Source organism: Pseudophryne corroboree, chromosome 9 (genome assembly GCF_028390025.1).
Source record: "Pseudophryne corroboree isolate aPseCor3 chromosome 9, aPseCor3.hap2, whole genome shotgun sequence".
In the NCBI taxonomy this organism is placed as follows: Eukaryota; Metazoa; Chordata; class Amphibia; order Anura; family Myobatrachidae; genus Pseudophryne; species Pseudophryne corroboree.
In genome coordinates, this window is record NC_086452.1 from 344,522,076 (window position 1) to 344,540,682 (window position 18,607).

At 46.3% G+C, this 18,607-nt stretch overlaps 1 protein-coding gene across 1 annotated transcript in view; it reads right to left on the minus strand.

Moving 5' to 3' along the window:
* Positions 1 to 18,607, minus strand: part of STAB1 (stabilin 1) — a 605,861-nt gene that overhangs the window by 534,385 nt on the left and 52,869 nt on the right. The window contains exons 6-7 of the mRNA XM_063940632.1: positions 17,957 to 18,153; positions 16,091 to 16,221 (exon numbers count right to left, since the gene is read on the minus strand). Coding sequence (XP_063796702.1) covers positions 16,091 to 16,221; positions 17,957 to 18,153 — 328 coding nt within the window. The remainder of the gene's footprint in view (positions 1 to 16,090; positions 16,222 to 17,956; positions 18,154 to 18,607) is intronic.

Genomic DNA, 18,607 nt, shown 5'->3' on the forward strand with positions numbered 1-18,607 from the left:
TACTTTGAAGGGAGACCGCTCAGGAATACCAGGCACTGTGGATATCATTAAGATGACCATCTACCTTTTCATGTGAATACACTGGTGGGGCAGTTTCCATCTGCTCACTTTCAATTATCTCATCTATATTTCACCTCTTTTCTTCCTATCTTTGAACAATTAGTTACTTTAGTATGTTTGGACCATATAGGTCGATATTCTAACGGAATATAATAAAAGCTAAGTTTTAGAATGATCATCATATCACTTCACTATTCATTATCTTATTATCACCATATATTCAAATAAGAGTGCTCCCAAAAAGGATTTCTTTTGTCTTGTCTGTCGTCGTTTTTCTTGTAGTTGATCTACAAAAGTTTTTTGGGAGCACCACCAATAAAAAAGGTGCCTTAAAGGACTCTAATACTGGCACCATCCATATTGGTTAATTTCAGATATATCTTTATAACTAAATGTGGCCTGATAGCACACAACTAGTGCGGAACTGACAAACTTTTTTTCAAATGTAACTTTACCGAGATTACTCTCGGCTTCTAGTTCCAGCACAGTAACGGACTGCTCTTTCCGTACAAGTGAATGATTTAATCTAAAACCCATTACCTAATTCATGTCTCAATCAACTAATCGGGGACTGACGTCACCAATAGACGTCGTACGGCTACGTCCCGTTTGGATTTCGGGCGGCCGCAGCACCGCGATCGCGATGTCACACATGTGAGGCGAGGGAGAGTGGGAGCGGACAGAGCCGTCTGCGGAGAGGATACACTTAACGCCGGCATCCTCAATCATTGGAGCGGCGAGTGGTAGATATTACGGCTAAGATTTTGCTCAAACTTTGCCACGTGTATAATATCTTTGAAACTTTCTCCCCCTGTCTTTTCTCCCCCATTCCCTACCTTATACCATATATACGATAATTGAGGCTAATTGCCCATGATATGCATCCCTGGTTTATGGTGGAGGATATATTTAGGGGAGGCAGGAGTAGGTGGGACCAGAAATTGACTGAAGTGTTGAATAATTGATTATAATCATAAAACACAGTTCCCACTGACGACCATATCCACTACGCTTTCCACCTTCGTTTCCCCTCTGCCTCTACAATGTGTGTTATTAATTGAGGATTAAATGTATATGATATAATATCCAAGTATATTAGCCGACAAATAAGGGTATATATATTTTTTTGATATACAATTTTTTTTGCTGATACCTCTATTACTCTGGATTAATTAATGTTGTCCTCACTTGATGCACGGTAAATGAAAGTCTATAAAAGGTGCACTGATTTTAAGCAATCAACAAAACTATACATGTTGCAATAATTATATATGTCACATATTTGTGCTATAATCTGTCACAATTGATTTATTTGTTGCACATTACTACTTGACTCAGGCGATCCTTTCAGTAATGGACTTCTGAACTGATATAAGTTCAAATATACGCATATAACTTTAAAATAGAGCTCCTTGAAGTCTTTTCTTTGTGACAACTAATTGAATCTTTAGATTTCTTGTTGGAATAATTTTTTGCAACATTGTTTCTTCTCTTTTATATTCCTATGTGAGAGATCAGGAACTTTTCTGGTGCACTTATTTCAACCAATTAACTAAATTATATATATTGCAAAATCATATGTGTTGCATATTTGCGTTTAAATCTGTCTCAATTGATTTATTTGTTGCACATTATCTCTTTACTCAGGTGATCCTTTCAGTAATGAATTGCTGAACTGACACAAGTTCAAATATACGCATATAACTTTTAAGTTAGAGCCCTTTGAAGTCGTTTGCCAATAAGGCATTTTCGTCACCTTGCACTTTTATTACTGTCACATTTTTGACATCTATGGATGTGTTTAAATACACTGTTTGGTGTGAATTTCTAAACTTACAAATCAGTGTTATTTTCCACTAATTGCAGAATTGTCTCAAGTCCTATAAAGCTGATTTATTAAGTTATTATAACTGCAGATCGCCCACTGGAAAACCCTTGTTGCAACTTTATTTCCTTTATATCTTTATGTGACAACTATTTAATTCCCAGATTGCCTGTTGGAATATTTCTCTGCAACATTGTTTCTTTTATATTTCTATGTGAGAGATTAGGAACTTCCTACCAATAAGGACACCCTTTTCAATGTATTCTAGATACTTATGATCTTGAGAGATCATTATGATACGCCATATTTGTCTGAATACTTCAATGATATGCCACACTTGTCTGAATACTTTACCTGACTCACCAGCATACAATGAGTATTTAGGACTCAGGATATAATTTATTCAAAAAGTACCGATTTTCTGTATATATATAACATTGTATACACAGCATAGGAGAATAAAAAGGGATTAGGTACTCCATGTTATAGGAACAAATCAATTCATACCTAACATTTTCTGATTATACATCAGAACCTTACCTTCTCCTAGCACTCTCTCATCTGTTTGATAGCTGTGCTGGCAAGGGTTCTGCCCTCCCCAGCGTACATTTGGCTGTCACAACAGAAAGCAGAAGTGCTTCTTCTTCCTTCTGTCCTATTCTGAGTAGAAACAGATCAAAGTACATGATCTTTTTCAACTAAAACTGGTGAAGGTTCTCCCTTCCAACACTCTCTCATCTGGAAAAGCCTGGAGCCATTTGGTCCAGAGACGTATAACAGGCAGAGTACAGACAGCAGAAGTGGGTTCTCTCTTCCTTCATATGTCATCTTCATTATTCAAGGTCGTACTATCCTGAGAGTAGCCCGATCTTCTATCTCGGAAGCTGATAGGATAGACCTGGTTAGTACTTTGAAGGGAGACCGCTCAGGAATACCAGGCACTGTGGATATCGTTAAGATGACCATCTACCTTTTCATGTGAATACACTGGTGGGGCAGTTTCCATCTGCTCACTTTCAATTATCTCATCTATATTTCACCTCTTTTCTTCCTATCTTTGAACAATTAGTTACTTTAGTATGTTTGGACCATATAGGTCGATATTCTAACGGAATATAATAAAAGCTAAGTTTTAGAATGATCATCATATCACTTCACTATTCATTATCTTATTATCACCATATATTCAAATAAGAGTGCTCCCAAAAAGGATTTCTTTTGTCTTGTCTGTCGTCGTTTTTCTTGTAGTTGATCTACAAAAGTTTTTTGGGAGCACCACCAATAAAAAAGGTGCCTTAAAGGACTCTAATACTGGCACCATCCATATTGGTTAATTTCAGATATATCTTTATAACTAAATGTGGCCTGATAGCACACAACTAGTGCGGAACTGACAAACTTTTTTTCAAATGGCATCCGTGGTTACCAGGACCCAGTCCTGAATGCCGAATCTGCGGCCCTCTAGAAGATGAGCACTCTGCAACCACCACAGGAGGGACACCCTTGTCCTTGGTGACAGGGTTATCCGCTGATGCATCTGAAGATGCGACCCGGACCATTTGTCCAGCAGGTCCCACTGGAAAGTTCTTGCGTGGAATCTGCCAAATGGGATTGCTTCGTAGGAAGCCCCCATTTTACCCAGAACCCTTGTGCATTGATGCACTGAGACTTGGCTCGGTTTGAGGAGGTTCCTGACTAGCTCGGATAACTCCCTGGCTTTCTCCTCCGGGAGAAACACCTTTTTCTGGACTGTGTCCAGGATCATCCCTAGGAACAGAAGACACGTCGACGGAACCAGCTGCGATTTTGGAATATTGAGAATCCAATCGTGCTGCCGCAACACTATCTGAGATAGTGCTACACCGACCTCCAACTGTTCCCTGGATCTTACCCTTATCAGGGAATCGTCCAAGTAAGGGATAACTAAAATTCCCTTCCTTCGAAGGAACATCATCATTTCGGCCATTACCTTGGTAAAGACCCGGGGTGCCGTGGACCATCCCTACGGCAGCATCTGAACTGATAGTGACAGTTCTGTACCATAAACCTGAGGTACCCTTGGTGAGAAGGGTAAATTTTGACATGAAGGTAAGCATCCTTGATGTCCCGAGACATCATGTAGTCCCCTTCTTCCAGGTTCGCAATCACTGCTCTGAGTGACTCAATCTTGAATTTGAACCTCTGTATGTAAGTGTTCAAAGATTTTAGATTTTAGAATCGGTCTCACCGAGCCGTCTGGCTTCGGTACCACAATAGTGTGGAATAATACCCCGTTCCCTGTTGCAGGAGGGGTACCTTGATTATCACCTGCTGGGAATACAGCTTGTGAGTGGCTTCCAAAACTGCCTCCCTGTCCGAGGGAGACGTCGGTAAAGTCGACTTTTGGAAACGGCGAGGGGGAGACGTCTCGAATTCCAATATGTACCCCTGAGATATTACCTGAAGGATCCAGGGGTCTACTTGCGAGTGAGCCCACTGCGCACTGAAATTCATTGAGAACGGGCCCCCACCGTGCCTGAGCTTGTAAAGCCCTAGCGTCATACTGAGGGCTTGGCAGAGGCTGGAAAGGGTTTCTGTTCCTGGGAACTGGCTGATCTCTGCAGCCTTTTTCCTCTCCCTCTGTCACGAGCAGAAAAGAGGAACCTTTTGTCCGCTTGCCAACAAAGGACTGCGCCTGATAATACGGCGTCTTATTTTAAGAGGCGACCTGGGGTACAAACGTGGATTTCCCAGCTGTTGCCGTGGCCACCAGGTCTAAAAGACCGACCCCAAATGTCCCCTTTCAAAGGCAATACTTCCAAATGACGTTTGGAATCCGCATCACCTGACCATTTTACTGGTAGAATTGGACAACGCACTTATACTTGATGCCAGTCGGCAATTATTCCGCTGTGCATCATGCATATATAGAAATGCATCTTTTAAATGCTCTATAGGCAATAATATACTATCCTTATCTAGGATATCAATATTTCCAGTCAGGGAATCCGACCATGCCAACCCAGCACTGCACCTCCAGGCTGAGGCGATAGCTGGTCGCAGTATAACACCAGTATGTGTGTAAATACCTTTTTTTGGATACCCTCCTGCTTTCTATCAGCAGGATCCTTAAGGGCGGCCATCTCATGAGAGGGTAGAGCCCTTGTTCTTACAAGCGTGTGAGCGCCTTATCCCCCCTAGGGGGTGTTTCCCAATGCATCCTAACCTCTGGCGGGAAAGGGTATGCAGCCAATACTTTTTAAGAAATTATTAATTGTTATCGGGGGGAAACCCACGCATCATCACACATTTTATTTCTCAGATTCAGGAAAACTACAGGTAGTTTTTCCCTCACCGAACATAATACCCCTTTTTTGGTGGTACTCGTATTATCAGAAATGTATAAAACATTTTCCATTGTCTCAATCATGTAACGTGTGGCCCTACTGGAAATCACGGTTGTCTCTTCACCGTCGACACAGGAGTCAGTATCCGTGTCGGCGTCTGTATCTGCCATCTGCCTGACGGCCTATGAGACGTCTGGACAGGCACAAGCTGAGTAGCCGGCTGTCTCATGTCAACCACTGTTTTTTTATATAGAGCTGACACTGTCACGTAATTTTCAACAGTACATCCACTCAGGTGTCGACCCCCTAGGGGGTGACATCACTGTTACAGACACTCTGCTCCGCCTCCACATCATTTTCCTCCTCATACATGTCGACACACACGTACCGACACCCAGCACACACACAGGGAATGCTCTGATAGAGGACAGGACCCACTTAGCCCTTTGGGGAGACAGAGGGAGAGTTTGCCAGCACACACCAGAGCGCTATATATGTATAGGGACAACCTTACAATAAGTGTCTATCCCTTATAGCTGCTTATATCTGTTATTTTGCCAAATAAGTGCCCCCCTCTCTTTTTTACCCTGTTTCTGTAGTTGCAGGATGGATGCAGGGGAGATTCTGGGAGCCTTCCTACCAGCGGAGCTGTGTGGGAAAAATGGCGCTGTGTGCTGAGGAGATAGGCCCCGCCCTCTTCACGGCGGGCTCTTCTCCCGCTTTTTACTGGAAAACTGGCAGGGGTTAAATACATCCATATAGCCCAGGAGCTATATGTGATGTATTTTTCGCCAACTAAGGTAAATTCATTGCTTCCCAGGACGCCCCCCCCCCAGCGTCCTGCACCCTCAGTGACCGGAGTGTGAAGTGTGCTGAGAGCAATGGCGCACAGCTGCAGTGCTGTGCGCTACCTTATGAAGACAGGAAAGTCTTCTGCCGCCGATTTATGGACCTCTTCTTGCTTCAGCATCTGTAAGGGGGCCGGCGGCGCGGCTCCGGGACCCATCCATGGCTGGGCCTGTGATCGTCCCTCTGGAGCTAATGTCCAGTAGCCTAAGAAACCCAATCCACTCTGCACGCAGGTGAGTTCGTTTCTCTCCCCTAAGTCCCTCGATGCAGTGAGCCTGTTGCCAGCAGGTCTCACTGAAAATAAAAAACCTATTTAAACTTTTACTCTAAGCAGCTCAGGAGAGCCACCTAGATTGCACCCTTCTCGTTCGGGCACAAAATCTAACTGAGGCTTGGAGGAGGGTCATAGGGAGAGGAGCCAGTGCACACCAGCTAGTCCTAAAGCTTTTACTTTGTGCCCAGTCTCCTGCGGAGCCGCTATTCCCCATGGTCCTTTCGGAGTCCCCAGCATCCACTAGGACGTTAGAGAAACATAGAAATTGTGGCGTACTATATAGGACATATAGAGGAAGGACATACACTTTTGGGGGTTGCGAGATGTAGTACATACTGTAATACAGAAAACCAGGAAGGGTGGGGAGAGCATGATACAGAACATAGAGATCGGGGGAAGAACAATACAGATCGGGGGAGATAGTGAAATGGCTGACATTTACAGTATATCAATGAACTGGGGGCAGATGTACAACGCCTGGGAGAGTGATAAAGTGGAGAGAGATAAACTAACAACCAATCAGCTCCTAGTTGTCATTTTTCAAACACAGCCTGTAACATGGCAGTTAGAGCTGATTGGCTGGTACTTTATCTCTCTCCGCTTTATCACTCTGCAGGGCTTAATACATCTCCCCCATAGAATAACCAAATGATGAAATGCTACAGAATGGTATAAATGATGTGAATTGGAGCTGTAACAAGTGACTGTTTCCTTATCTTTACATATAATAAAGGTGACATAGTCCTTTCCCTGGAGTCCTTCTCCTTACCGCTCAGGGGGCCTGATTCAGATGCGGACGCAGAGCTACTGTTGCGCAAAGTGGCTCAATGCTTTTTCACTGTGCATGCGTGTAAGCTGCACTGCGCACAAAATGATATCAAGTTCACATAGAGGATCCCATCGCAAAGTGATTGACAGGAAGTCAGTACTTGAGGTGGTAACGGGGGTGGCTAACTGTATACAGGCGTGTCAGGTCCGTTCAAACGCCGTTCCATGTGCGTGCATAAATTACCCATTGCGACCTGTGTTGCTGCTGGAGAGCCCCCTGTGTCTAGGAGACTTGCTCAGCCTACGACTGCTCAGACTCACAATGCAATTGTGAATGGCAAGACTGCAGCAGCGATCGCTTCAACAACCACAACTGAATCAGGCCCACAATTACACCATTATATTTTACTATTTTATCACATTTAACAACTAAGGGGTCAGTTTAATTAGGTGCGAGTTTGTCTTACAACAGCCGCACTTTCCAGTAGCCCCATAGGCTGAATCTGGCCACGAAGGGTGTGAGTTTGGATGCTGTTGAAACGTCGCAGCAATGGTAACTCGTACCTAATTGGATTGACCCCTAAATGTTAGCAATTTATAGCTTTTATTATTTACTGGTCAAATTTCTTTTCTGAAGGTACCCACTAATTACTATAAGAGAGAACTTATCACCCCAATGTGTGTATTGTATAAAAACAATGGGCCCTTTGGGATAATTGTCCTTATTTTAGGTATTTTCCATGTCTTCAGTAGTTAGAGTAACATATTTACATAGAGATTTTTCTCTCTACACAACCACACCACTGTTTGCAGTTTGTCTCTCTGCTTGTTCATCCACTAACAATGATTTTTCATCTCTTCCTCTATGTCTACACGCAGTGGGTGATCCCTGAATAGCTGCCCTGGGAGGAGAGCTGCGGACACATGCTCCAAATGTTGGGACATATGCATTTCCTATTAGGAGATGCAGTAAAGATGCCGGCTGTCAGGTTTACGGCATTAAGAATACTGACACTGGGATCCCGACACTCTTCAGAATCCTGACGTTGGAACTCTGAATGGGCAAGGAAACCGACGCCTGTATCCCCACGATCATAGGTTTAGGGCTGGGCAAGGGGGGTTAGTTTAGGCATCAGCCAAGGGGGGGTGGTTAGGCTGCAGGGGAGGGAGGGTTAGGTTTACGCATCAGGCGGGGGGGTTAGGCTGCAGGTGGGGGGAGGTTAGGGTTAGGCTGCGGACAGGGTGGGTTAGGCACCCACAGGGGAGGTTAGGCTGCGTGGGAGGGAGGGTTAGGTTTAGGCATCAGGCAGGAGGGTTAGGTTTAGGCGTTAGGCGTGGGGGTTAAGTTTAGGCTGCAGGTGTGGGAATCTTAGGGTTAGGCACCCCCGAGGGTTGTTAGGCTGCGGGGGAGGGAGGGTTAGGTTTAGGTGGGGGGATTAGGTTTAGGCATCAGGCGGGGGGGTTAAGTTTAGGTTGTGGGTGGGGGAGGTTAGGGTTAGGCTGCAAGTAGGGTGAGTTAGGGTTAGGCACCCTTGGGGGTGGTTAGGCGGCGGGGGAGGGAGGGTTAGGTTTAGGCATCAGGTGGGGGGTTAGGTTTAGGCGTCAGGTGCTGGGTTAGGTTTAGGCTGCGTGTGGGGGGAGGTTAGCGTTAGGCTGCGGGTAGGGTGGGTTATGGTCCGGCATCCCCGGGAGTGGTTAGGCTGCGACGGAGGGAGGGTTAGGTTTAGGCAGCAGGGACGGAGGGGGGTGGTTAGGCTGTGGGAGAGGGAGGGTTAGGTTTAGGCAGCAGGGATGGAGGTTAGGATTAGGCACCTCCGCGGGAGGGTTAGGCACAAGGTTAGGGTTACACAGCGGACAGGCAAGGTTAATGGGGTGGGAAGAGGGGAGAACACACCTTACTCCCTGACGTTTTTTTCTGTACTAGGAACCCGACATTCGGTATGACAACCACCGGGATCCCATGCGCTGGGATAGCATACTGACCCCTCTATTAGTACACCTCTTAATACCCAGAGGGAAGGGCGATCCTGAGGCCATGGTTCCCCAGAGGTTTCCCCCCAAGGGGGTTTTCCTCTCCTGAGTGCTGAAGGATGACTCTTTGTGAGTCCAGAGGTGTAGCTTTTATGCCATAATGAGTACCAATCTCATGCCCGTCCCTGCAATGTATAAGAAGTAAAATAATTGCTAATGCGATCACTTTACTTCTGGGTTTAGACCCCGGCTGCGCTAGTTTACATGTGCAATCGTCAGACTGCGTATGTGAGCGCAGACAGTAATGCAGAGGGATTCCAAGGATCCTTCTCCTGGGAATTATTGCATAATGTAGCCCACAGGCTACAAAAGCCATTTAGAAATGGCATTAGCTGCCGGGCCAAGCTCAGAAATGCTTTGCATTCTGGAGCTTGGTGAGTTTCACAGTTTACCATCTGCCGTAGAAACTTTTGGTGGCTGCTTTTGTGTTCAAAATAGGAGGAATGCAATAGATATCTCAAATATCCATTGCAGTCCCCAATACATACATTCAGGGGCTGGTTAATATTTGTGGGCAGCCCCAAAAACCAACTGTTTTTGGAGATGTCTCACAAATATTATTTATAAAATATTCCACTTAATAAACTTTTTATATTTTAACATAAACTAAAAAATGTTTTATGTATTCATTGACTGAGTCTCCCGTCTTTAGCGAATGCTAATTTCACAGGGTCCGCAAATTATTACTGATATGACTGTTACTCTACTGTCCTGCTGGTGCTCCTGGCTTGCTGTATAGCAGCCAGACGGGATCAGTACGTAATCCCGCTGGACGGGATCCCGGCGGTCGAAATACCGACGCCGGAATCCCGACCACACAATCCCGACAGGGGTGGCGAGCGGAACGCAGCCCCTTGCGGGCACGGTGTCATGGACACCCACGGAGGGAGAATATGCCGGGATTGTGGCGGTCGGGATTGTGGCGGTCGGGATTCCGGCATCGGTATTTCGACCGCCGGGATCCCGTCCAGAGGGATGTTGACCGCATCCCAGCCAGACATATATTTTATATACAGCACTCTTGGGGAGATGTATCAAGCCTTGGAGAGAGATGAAGTGCAGATGTCCAAACCACCCAATCATTTTCTGTCACTTATCTAGCACAGTACATGAAATGATACCTGTAGTTAGAAGCTTCATTTGATTTGGGCAAATACTCAACTTTATCTCTCTCCACTGCTTGATACATCTCCCGGAAAATATAATGTCTTCCTTTCACTTAATTAACAAGTTAAATTAATTAATTGTCTTGTAAACAGGGTAAGAAATTCACAGTATAAAGTAATGTTATAAAGGCTTGTCAATACCTCCTGGTACATTTACATTGATTTATCATTCACATTTCTTCCATGCCAGACAGGGGTGGATTGGGAATGTAAAGTGGCCCTGGAAATATATGAAAAGTGGCCTCATGTAGGTTGGAGTAAGTCAGCTATATGCGGGGCCCAACACAAATTGGGCTTAAGCAAACTGTTAGCATTACCCACAGTGTTAGTAAGCAAGGCTAATGCAGCATGGTAGGCAGTCACAGCACCAGCAGTAGGATCGTGTCGCAGGAGGTGGAGATCACTCCGGTGGGTGAGGCATTGCACTGGTAGGCAGTCACATAACCTGCAGGAGAATCATGTCACAGGAGGTGGAGATCACACTAATAGCTGAGGCATTGTACTGGTAGGCAGTCACAGCGCAGGAGGATCATGTCACAGGAGGTGGAGATCACACCAGTAGCTGAGGCATTGTACTGGTAGGCAGTCACAGCACCAGCAGTAGGATCGTGTCACAGGAGGTGGAGATCACACCGGTGGGTGAGGCATTGTACTGGTAGGCAGTCACAGCACCAGCAGGAGGATCGTGTCACAGGAGGTGGAGATCACACCAGTAGCTGAGGCATTGCACTGGCACGCAATCACAGCACCAGCAGGAGGATTATGTCACAGGAGGTGGAGATCACACCGGTGGGTGAGGCATTGTACTGGCACGCAGTCACAGCACCAGCAGGAGGATCGTGTCACAGGAGGTGGAGATCACACTAATAGCTGAGGCATTGTACTGGTAGGCAGTCACAGCACCAGCAGGAGGATCGTGTCACAGGAGGTGGAAATCACACCAGTAGCTGAGGCATTGCACTGGTAGGCAGTCACAGCACCAGCAGGAGGATCATGTCACAGGAGGTGGAAATCACACCAGTAGCTGAGGCATTGCACTGGTAGGCAGTCACAGCACCAGCAGGAGGATTATGTCACAGGAGGTGGAGATCACACCAGTAGGTGAGGCATTGTACTGGTAGGCAGTCACAGCACCAGCAGGAGGATCGTGTCACAGGAGGTGGAGATCACACCAGTGGGTGAGGCATTGCACTGGTAGGCAGTCACAGCACCAGCAGGAGAATCATGTCACAGGAGGTGGAGATCACACCAGTAGGTGAGGCATTGTACTGGTAGGCAGTCACAGCACCAGCAGGAGAATCATGTCACAGGAGGTGGAGATCACACCAGTAGCTGAGGCATTGTACTGGTAGGCAGTCACAGCACCAGCAGGAGGATCATGTCACAGGAGGTGGAGATCACACCAGTAGGTGAGGCATTACACTGGTAGGAAGTCACAGCACCAGCAGGAGGATGGTGTCACAGGAGGTGGAGATCACACCAGTAGCTGAGGCATTGCACTGGTAGGCAGTCACAGTACCTATGGTAGCTACACCCCTATATATAACACATGTAACTGTGACAGGGAAGGTGGCCTCTCAGCTCTGGGCCCCATAGTAGCTGCCAGGGGTGGATTGGGATCAAACACCAGCCCGGGAAATTTATGGAAGCAGCCCTAATTAGGGTGGAGTCTGTTGAGGGGGAGGGGCCTGTCAAGAGGACAGGGTCACTCCTCAGAGGTCCTGATTCTGAGATAGACACAGTTGGGGCCTCCTTTGCTTTACGTTATGCTATTGTTTACCTGTGACTGTGGCCCTCATTCTGAGTTGATCACTCGCTAGCTACTTTTAGCAGCCGTGCAAATGCATTGTCGCCACCCACGGGGGAGTGTATTTTCGCTTTGCAAGTGTGCGATCGCATGTGCAGCCGAGCGACACAAACACATTTTGTGCAAAACAAGACCAGCCCTGTAGTTACTTATCCTGTGCGATGATTCTAGCGACGGAGGTCCCAGAATTGACGTCAGATACCCGCCCTGCAAACGCCTGGACACACCTGCATTTTCCCAAACACTCCCAGAAAACGGTCAGTTGCCACCCACAAACGCCCTCTTCCTGTCAATCTCCTTGCGATCGGCTGTGCAAATGGATTCGTCACTAAAAGCATTGCACAACAACGATGCTCTTTGTACCTGTACGACGTGCGTGCGCATTGCGGCGCATACGCATGCGCAGTTTTGCCATTTGTTTACCTGATTGCAGCACTGTGAAAATCGGCAGCGAGCGATCAACTCAGAATGACCCCCTTTATGCATATGCTGCTACAATACCCTTCCCTGATGTACATCTGTACGTCTGCATATACAAGGACTGATATGCCCACTTTCAGTGTCTACTGACACTGCAGTCATGCCTTTAATCTACTTCTGATTTTATTGACTTTTCATTCTACAAACCCCTTTTATTAACCTTATATGTTTCAAAGTACAGGGAGGAGGAGCACACACTACATACAGCACAGTACAGGGAGGAGGAGCACACACTACATACAGCACAGTACAGGGAGGAGGAGCACACACTACATACAGCACAGTACAGGGAGGGGAGTACACACTACATACAGCACAGTACAGGGAGGGGAGTACACACTACATACAGCACAGTACAGGGAGGGAGTACACACAAGTAGTGAAACACAGACACAGGGGACCAGCGCAGTAGAATCTGTCCCAGTGGCCGATCCGCCCCTGATTACATACATAGCCACCACATTGTATACATAGCCATCACATTATATACATAGCCGCCACATTATTACATGAATAGCACCACATTATACAAATAGCACTGCATTACACGTATAGCACCACATTACACGCATAGCACTACATGTATAGCACTGCATTACACAAATAGCGCCACATAACACGAATAGCACCACATTACAGGTATAGCACTGCACTACACGTATAGCACCACATTATATGACTAGCACCACATTACATACATAGCCACCGCATTACATTCGTAGACACCGCATAAATAGACCCATCATCATGGACAGACATTGGGCAGCTATAGGGCTGAAGGACGTTGCATTAGAGATTGTCCCAGGGCTGGCTGTGAGTGCTGCCTGGTCAGCTGGCATCCTGAGAACAAAGTACATCCTGCTCCTGTCCAGTCCCCAAACCATACACTGTGACCGGGGACACCCTAACCTTTACACCATCGTGATAATGCAAATAATGTTATTAAAAATAACCTCTCTGCCGGGTCTCCTTCAGTGCTCAGTCGCCGCTCTGGCCAGTTCAGTCAGAGTGCGGGAGCTGGGGTGGCAGCGGGTGTAGTGAACCCGGCTCCAACCATTGCTTTGCTGCTGCTCCTGGGCCGGGCTCGTTGAAGAGACCTTTGGCCGGGGGCCAGGGAGAGGATGCTGCTGGGCTGGTTAACTCTCTCAAGATCCACCATTGGTAGAAAAGCTTCACCACTTTTCACGGCTAGCGGCACCTGGAAGTGCCAGCTAGCCTATCTTCCAGATTGCATTTCAATGAACCACAAGTACTGGAAGCAGTGTGAGCCAGCCCAGCCTGAGCGTGAATCAGCCTGGCTGAGGGGGATATGGGACTAGCCCATCGGAATCTGTCATGGTGTCCTGGTGGGCCAATCCGCCCCTGGCCATGGGCCCCTTCTCCACTGGCTCACTTCTAGACTTTTATCACTGCTTAGTACATGTCCCCTAAGTAACAAATAGATGGACTCATCCACTTCGCCACCTAAGTACATGGTCAGCAGAGAGCCGGAACTAGCAGCGGTGCAGCTAGAGCTTTGCACTGTGGCCCACCACAGTGAATGGGCCAGGAGCATTACAATGAGTCAAACAGTCTCATTTTATGCCACTGCCACCCGCTGTTGGTCCCTGCTCCAAGCCGCCAGCTACCAGTCTCTCAGTAATCATATTTTGCAGCTCAGCAGCTGAGGCTGAGCTGCTGCCACAGTAACAGTCAGGCGGAGGAAGAAGAATGGCCGTGATCCCCTCTCCTTATAGCTGTAACCACGGCTTCCTCTCTACTGAGGCTAAACTTGCCGGTGGTGCAACAGTGCTTTTAACCTACTGACTCTCCCTTGCATCACCCAGTGCTTCTCTTTGTCATCCTATCCCTGTCACCAACTGCGTCTCCCTGTCACCCTCTCCCCATCACCCACTGTCTCTCCCTGATGTCACCCTCTGCCTCTTCCTGTCATTCTCTTTCTAACACCATCTGTCTGTCACCTTCTTCCTATCGCCCATTGTCTCTTCTCTGCACCTTCTCCCTCTCACCACTGTCTCTCACTGTCATCCTCTCCCTGTGACCCACTGCACCTCCTTGTCACCAACTCTCTGGTGTCACCCTATGCCTTCCCCTAACACCCTCTCCCTATCAAATTCTCCCTATCACTCACTGCTTGTCACCTTCTCCCTATCACCCACAGCCTCTCATCAGCATCCTCTTCCTGTCATCATCTTCCCGTCACCCACTGCCTCTCACTGTCACCCTCTCCCGGTCACCCACTGATTTTCCCAGGCATCATCCTCTGCCTCTACCTTTCAACCTCTCCCTATTGCTCACTGGCTTTTCTTGGCATCACCCTCTCCCTGTCACCCACTGACTGCCTCTCCCTGTCACCCATTGCCTGTCACCTTCTTCCTGTCAACCACTTTCTGTCTTGTGCATATCTGATATATAAATATAGCCATTTGACATGAACACCAAAAAGGACATGGGCACACATACCTGTACTTCCAAGTCAAATGTTGACCTGAACTTGGGTAATTGTGCATTAAATATATATATAAAAGGAGAGGATGAGGGATATATAGCGACCAAGTTGTCAATAAAATAAGTTTGCCAGTTAAAATATTAAAAAGTATTTATTAAATGAATATAAAAGAAACACATAAAAAATGGGGACAACAATATATACACAACTGAACTAAAAGCACTTAAATGAATATACGCACTAAAAAAGGTTATAAAATAGAATTTTTCCTTATCTTAGAATGAGGTAGGTATAGGTCACCCAAATATATATATATATATATATATATATATATATATATATATTTATTCTAACACTCGTTGGACAGCACGGACAGTGTCATGGTTAGCATTATCACCTCAAAGCACTGAGGTCATGGGTTTGATTAACCACCATGGCCCTGACCGTGTGCAGTTTGTATATTCTCCTCGTGCCTGCGTGGGTTTCTTCCTGGTACTCCAAAAATATACTGGTAGGTTAATTAGCTGCCAACAACATGAACCCTACTAGTGTGAATGTGAGTGTGTGCTCATATGGTAGGGAATATACACTGTAAGCTCCACTGCAGGGGCTTTTCTACAGAGGAGGGGGCCCGTGTGCACCTCCAGGAGGGCCCCCTCCCCTGCATGGCACTGTGGACTCCGGCACTGTGCCGGAGTCTACTGCGCATGCACAGGTCTCCGGAAACATGGTGCCCGCCATGATCCGGAGACCAATTTGGCTACCGCGCATGCGCAGCGACCATTTTGGCAGCGATTTCCGCCACGATTGCCACTCCCAGCGCTGTACTCCGGAATGGTAAGTATTAAAATGGGTGCAATGGGTGCGGTGTGGGCCCCCCTGGACCCAGGGGCCCGTGTGCACCGTACCCATTGCACCCATTATAGAAACGCCAATGCTCCACTGGGGCAGGGACAGATGTGAATGGGCAAATATTCTGTGTAAAGTGCTGTGGAATATTTGTGTGCTATATAATAATAACTAATTCCTAAACAATATGAGAAGAGGAAACTTACTTGTGTACTCCAGGAGATACGATTTCACACTGTGCACTTTTACTACAAAAATATGGTTGACAACTTTGGGGCGGAGAACACCCCTTAATACCAGTTCGAGCTGTCATTCCAGGGAGGCAACTGCAATAAGACTGGTAGTTACCAATGGTTAGTACAGAAATTAGAATGTTTGATCTTATTTCATACTGTAATCAAAATAATAACAGTAAAGAAATATACACAAATGTCAAAGTGCTATGGTAATGATACACTTCATAAGCAAATTCAGTTATAGTAAAGTTGGAAATATTAAAAATACCGTATATAATTTAAAACTTCCTGCTGCTTACAGCTGAAAGCAAAACTAAACAGAAACAAAATTATTCACATTGTCCTGTTATAATAATCTGGTTCGCCAGGTTGATAAATAGGTAATTTATTAATGACTTATTCAGAGCTGCCACAAAGAACTTTAAAAAAAAAAAAAGTTCCATTCTATTTAGAGCATAGGTGGCACCGGCGTCCTCATACGGCCATACTCCCTTCAGCAGATGACCCAGGCCCCTCTCTCAATGGCCCTGATTCTAGAAGGTATATTTACTGTAGTTACTAAAGTGCAGGTTTCTAGAAGTGGAGATGTCCATAGAAATCAGATTCTACTTTATCTAGCACCTTGTAGAGGATAATAGCCAGATCGGCTGCTATGGGCAACATCTCCACTTCTACATTTCCACTTCTACAAACCCACACTTTAGTAAATATACCCCTAAGTCTGTCCACGCATTTTAATTGGGTGTAGTATGGTATGCCGGCGACCGGGCTCCCGGCGACCAGCATACCGGCGCCGGGAGCCCGACCGCAGGCATACCGACAGCGTGGCGAGCGCAAATGAGCCCCTTGCGGGCTTGCGCTCGCCACGCTGCGGGCACGGTGGCGCGCTACGCGTGCCACGCTATTTATTCTCCCTCCAGAGGGGTCGTGGACCCCCACGAGGGAGAATACCTGTCGGTATGCCGGGTGTCGGGATTCCGGCGCCGGTATACTGTGCGCCGGGATCCCGACATTCGGCATACTGATGACCACCCATTTTAATTTTGCTTTTGCCAAATATTTTTTTTTTTGCCAATGTTCAAAATTGCACCTTTAAGTAGGCGTTACACCTAACTCTTAGGGATATATTAAATGTACTAAAATGCAGGTTTTTTAGAAGTGGAGTTGTTGCCCACAGCAACAAATCAGATTCTAGCTATTATCTTCAAGAATGTGCTAGATAAATGATAATTAGAATGTGATTGATTGGTTGCTATGGGCAACTTCTCAATTTCTAAAAACCCACAGTTTAGTAAATATACCCCATTGGGAAGGGGGTGAGGGGGGAGAATTAAGATCTAGGTGGACATCGAGAAGCCTTTGGACGCAAGTGGCTAATATTTTCCCTCTGTGCATGTGTCCGGGCCACACTGTGCATGCATTGCAATTTTTAATGCACAGAGGTGCAGATCAAAATTGCATGGCAATCAATACAAACTTGATGGCCGTTTCTCGGTGGTACCAGTAGGGGCTGTCATGGGCCTGTCGATTCCAGTGACTGACACCGGCCGTCATGGTCAGTCAGACATTCTACGCCTGCCATAGGGCAGGTGCAATGTCCGATGGTGAGGCCAACGGTTCGCCAATAGTGTGTATTTGTACACATATTGCGCCACAGTCGTCATCTCAACAGGACGGCCATCAGCTGTGGCATTAGCATAAAGATACTGTAGTAGCAGTGCCAAAAATCAAAGCCACTACTGCAATAGCGTCCACCTGTGAATCACCCCTTAAAGAGATGCACAGTGAGCTGAAGGTATAAAAAAATGAAGAGTAAATTTGCTCTGTGTTGCTTACCTTTCCTGCACTTCGATATAAGCATCTAGTTGAATTTTCTAAGCATCCTCCATTGTTAACAGAACATGGATTGAAGGGAAGACATGTCTTTCCATCCCCATAGTAGTCAGGTTTACATGCACATTTGTATTGTCGGGGCCCTAATGATTGGCAATCAGCAAAGAGGCTACACGGCGAAGGTTTACAGGCATCCGTGGCTAGAACAAAAAAAAATATTATCATACAGTTACAAAATTTGCACACATTCCCTGAGCGCTAATTCATGTTCAGTTAAAGAACATGTTAAAGCAGCAATCCCACAAAGGTTGTTTTTTTTTTTAAATAGCAAGTAAAGTGCCTTATAATCATGAATTAGATAGCCATTAGTCTTAGTTTGTCTTCTATAAATGTTTATTTATTTTAAAAAGATATCTCTCTAGAAGGAAAACAATATGGCTGCCAGTCACAAGCCATATGCCTTCAGCATGTCATGTGATGGCAGTGAGGGGGAGGAAGAGGGGAGGATGTCACTGTGCAGATAGAGCTGACAGATGTTTTAAGCCTGGAGAAGTAATAAAGTGGAAAGTGATAACACACAGACTGGTATGTTTGAAAACTGACAGGAGCCTACTGGCTGATGCGTTATCACCTTCCACTTTATCACTTCTCCAG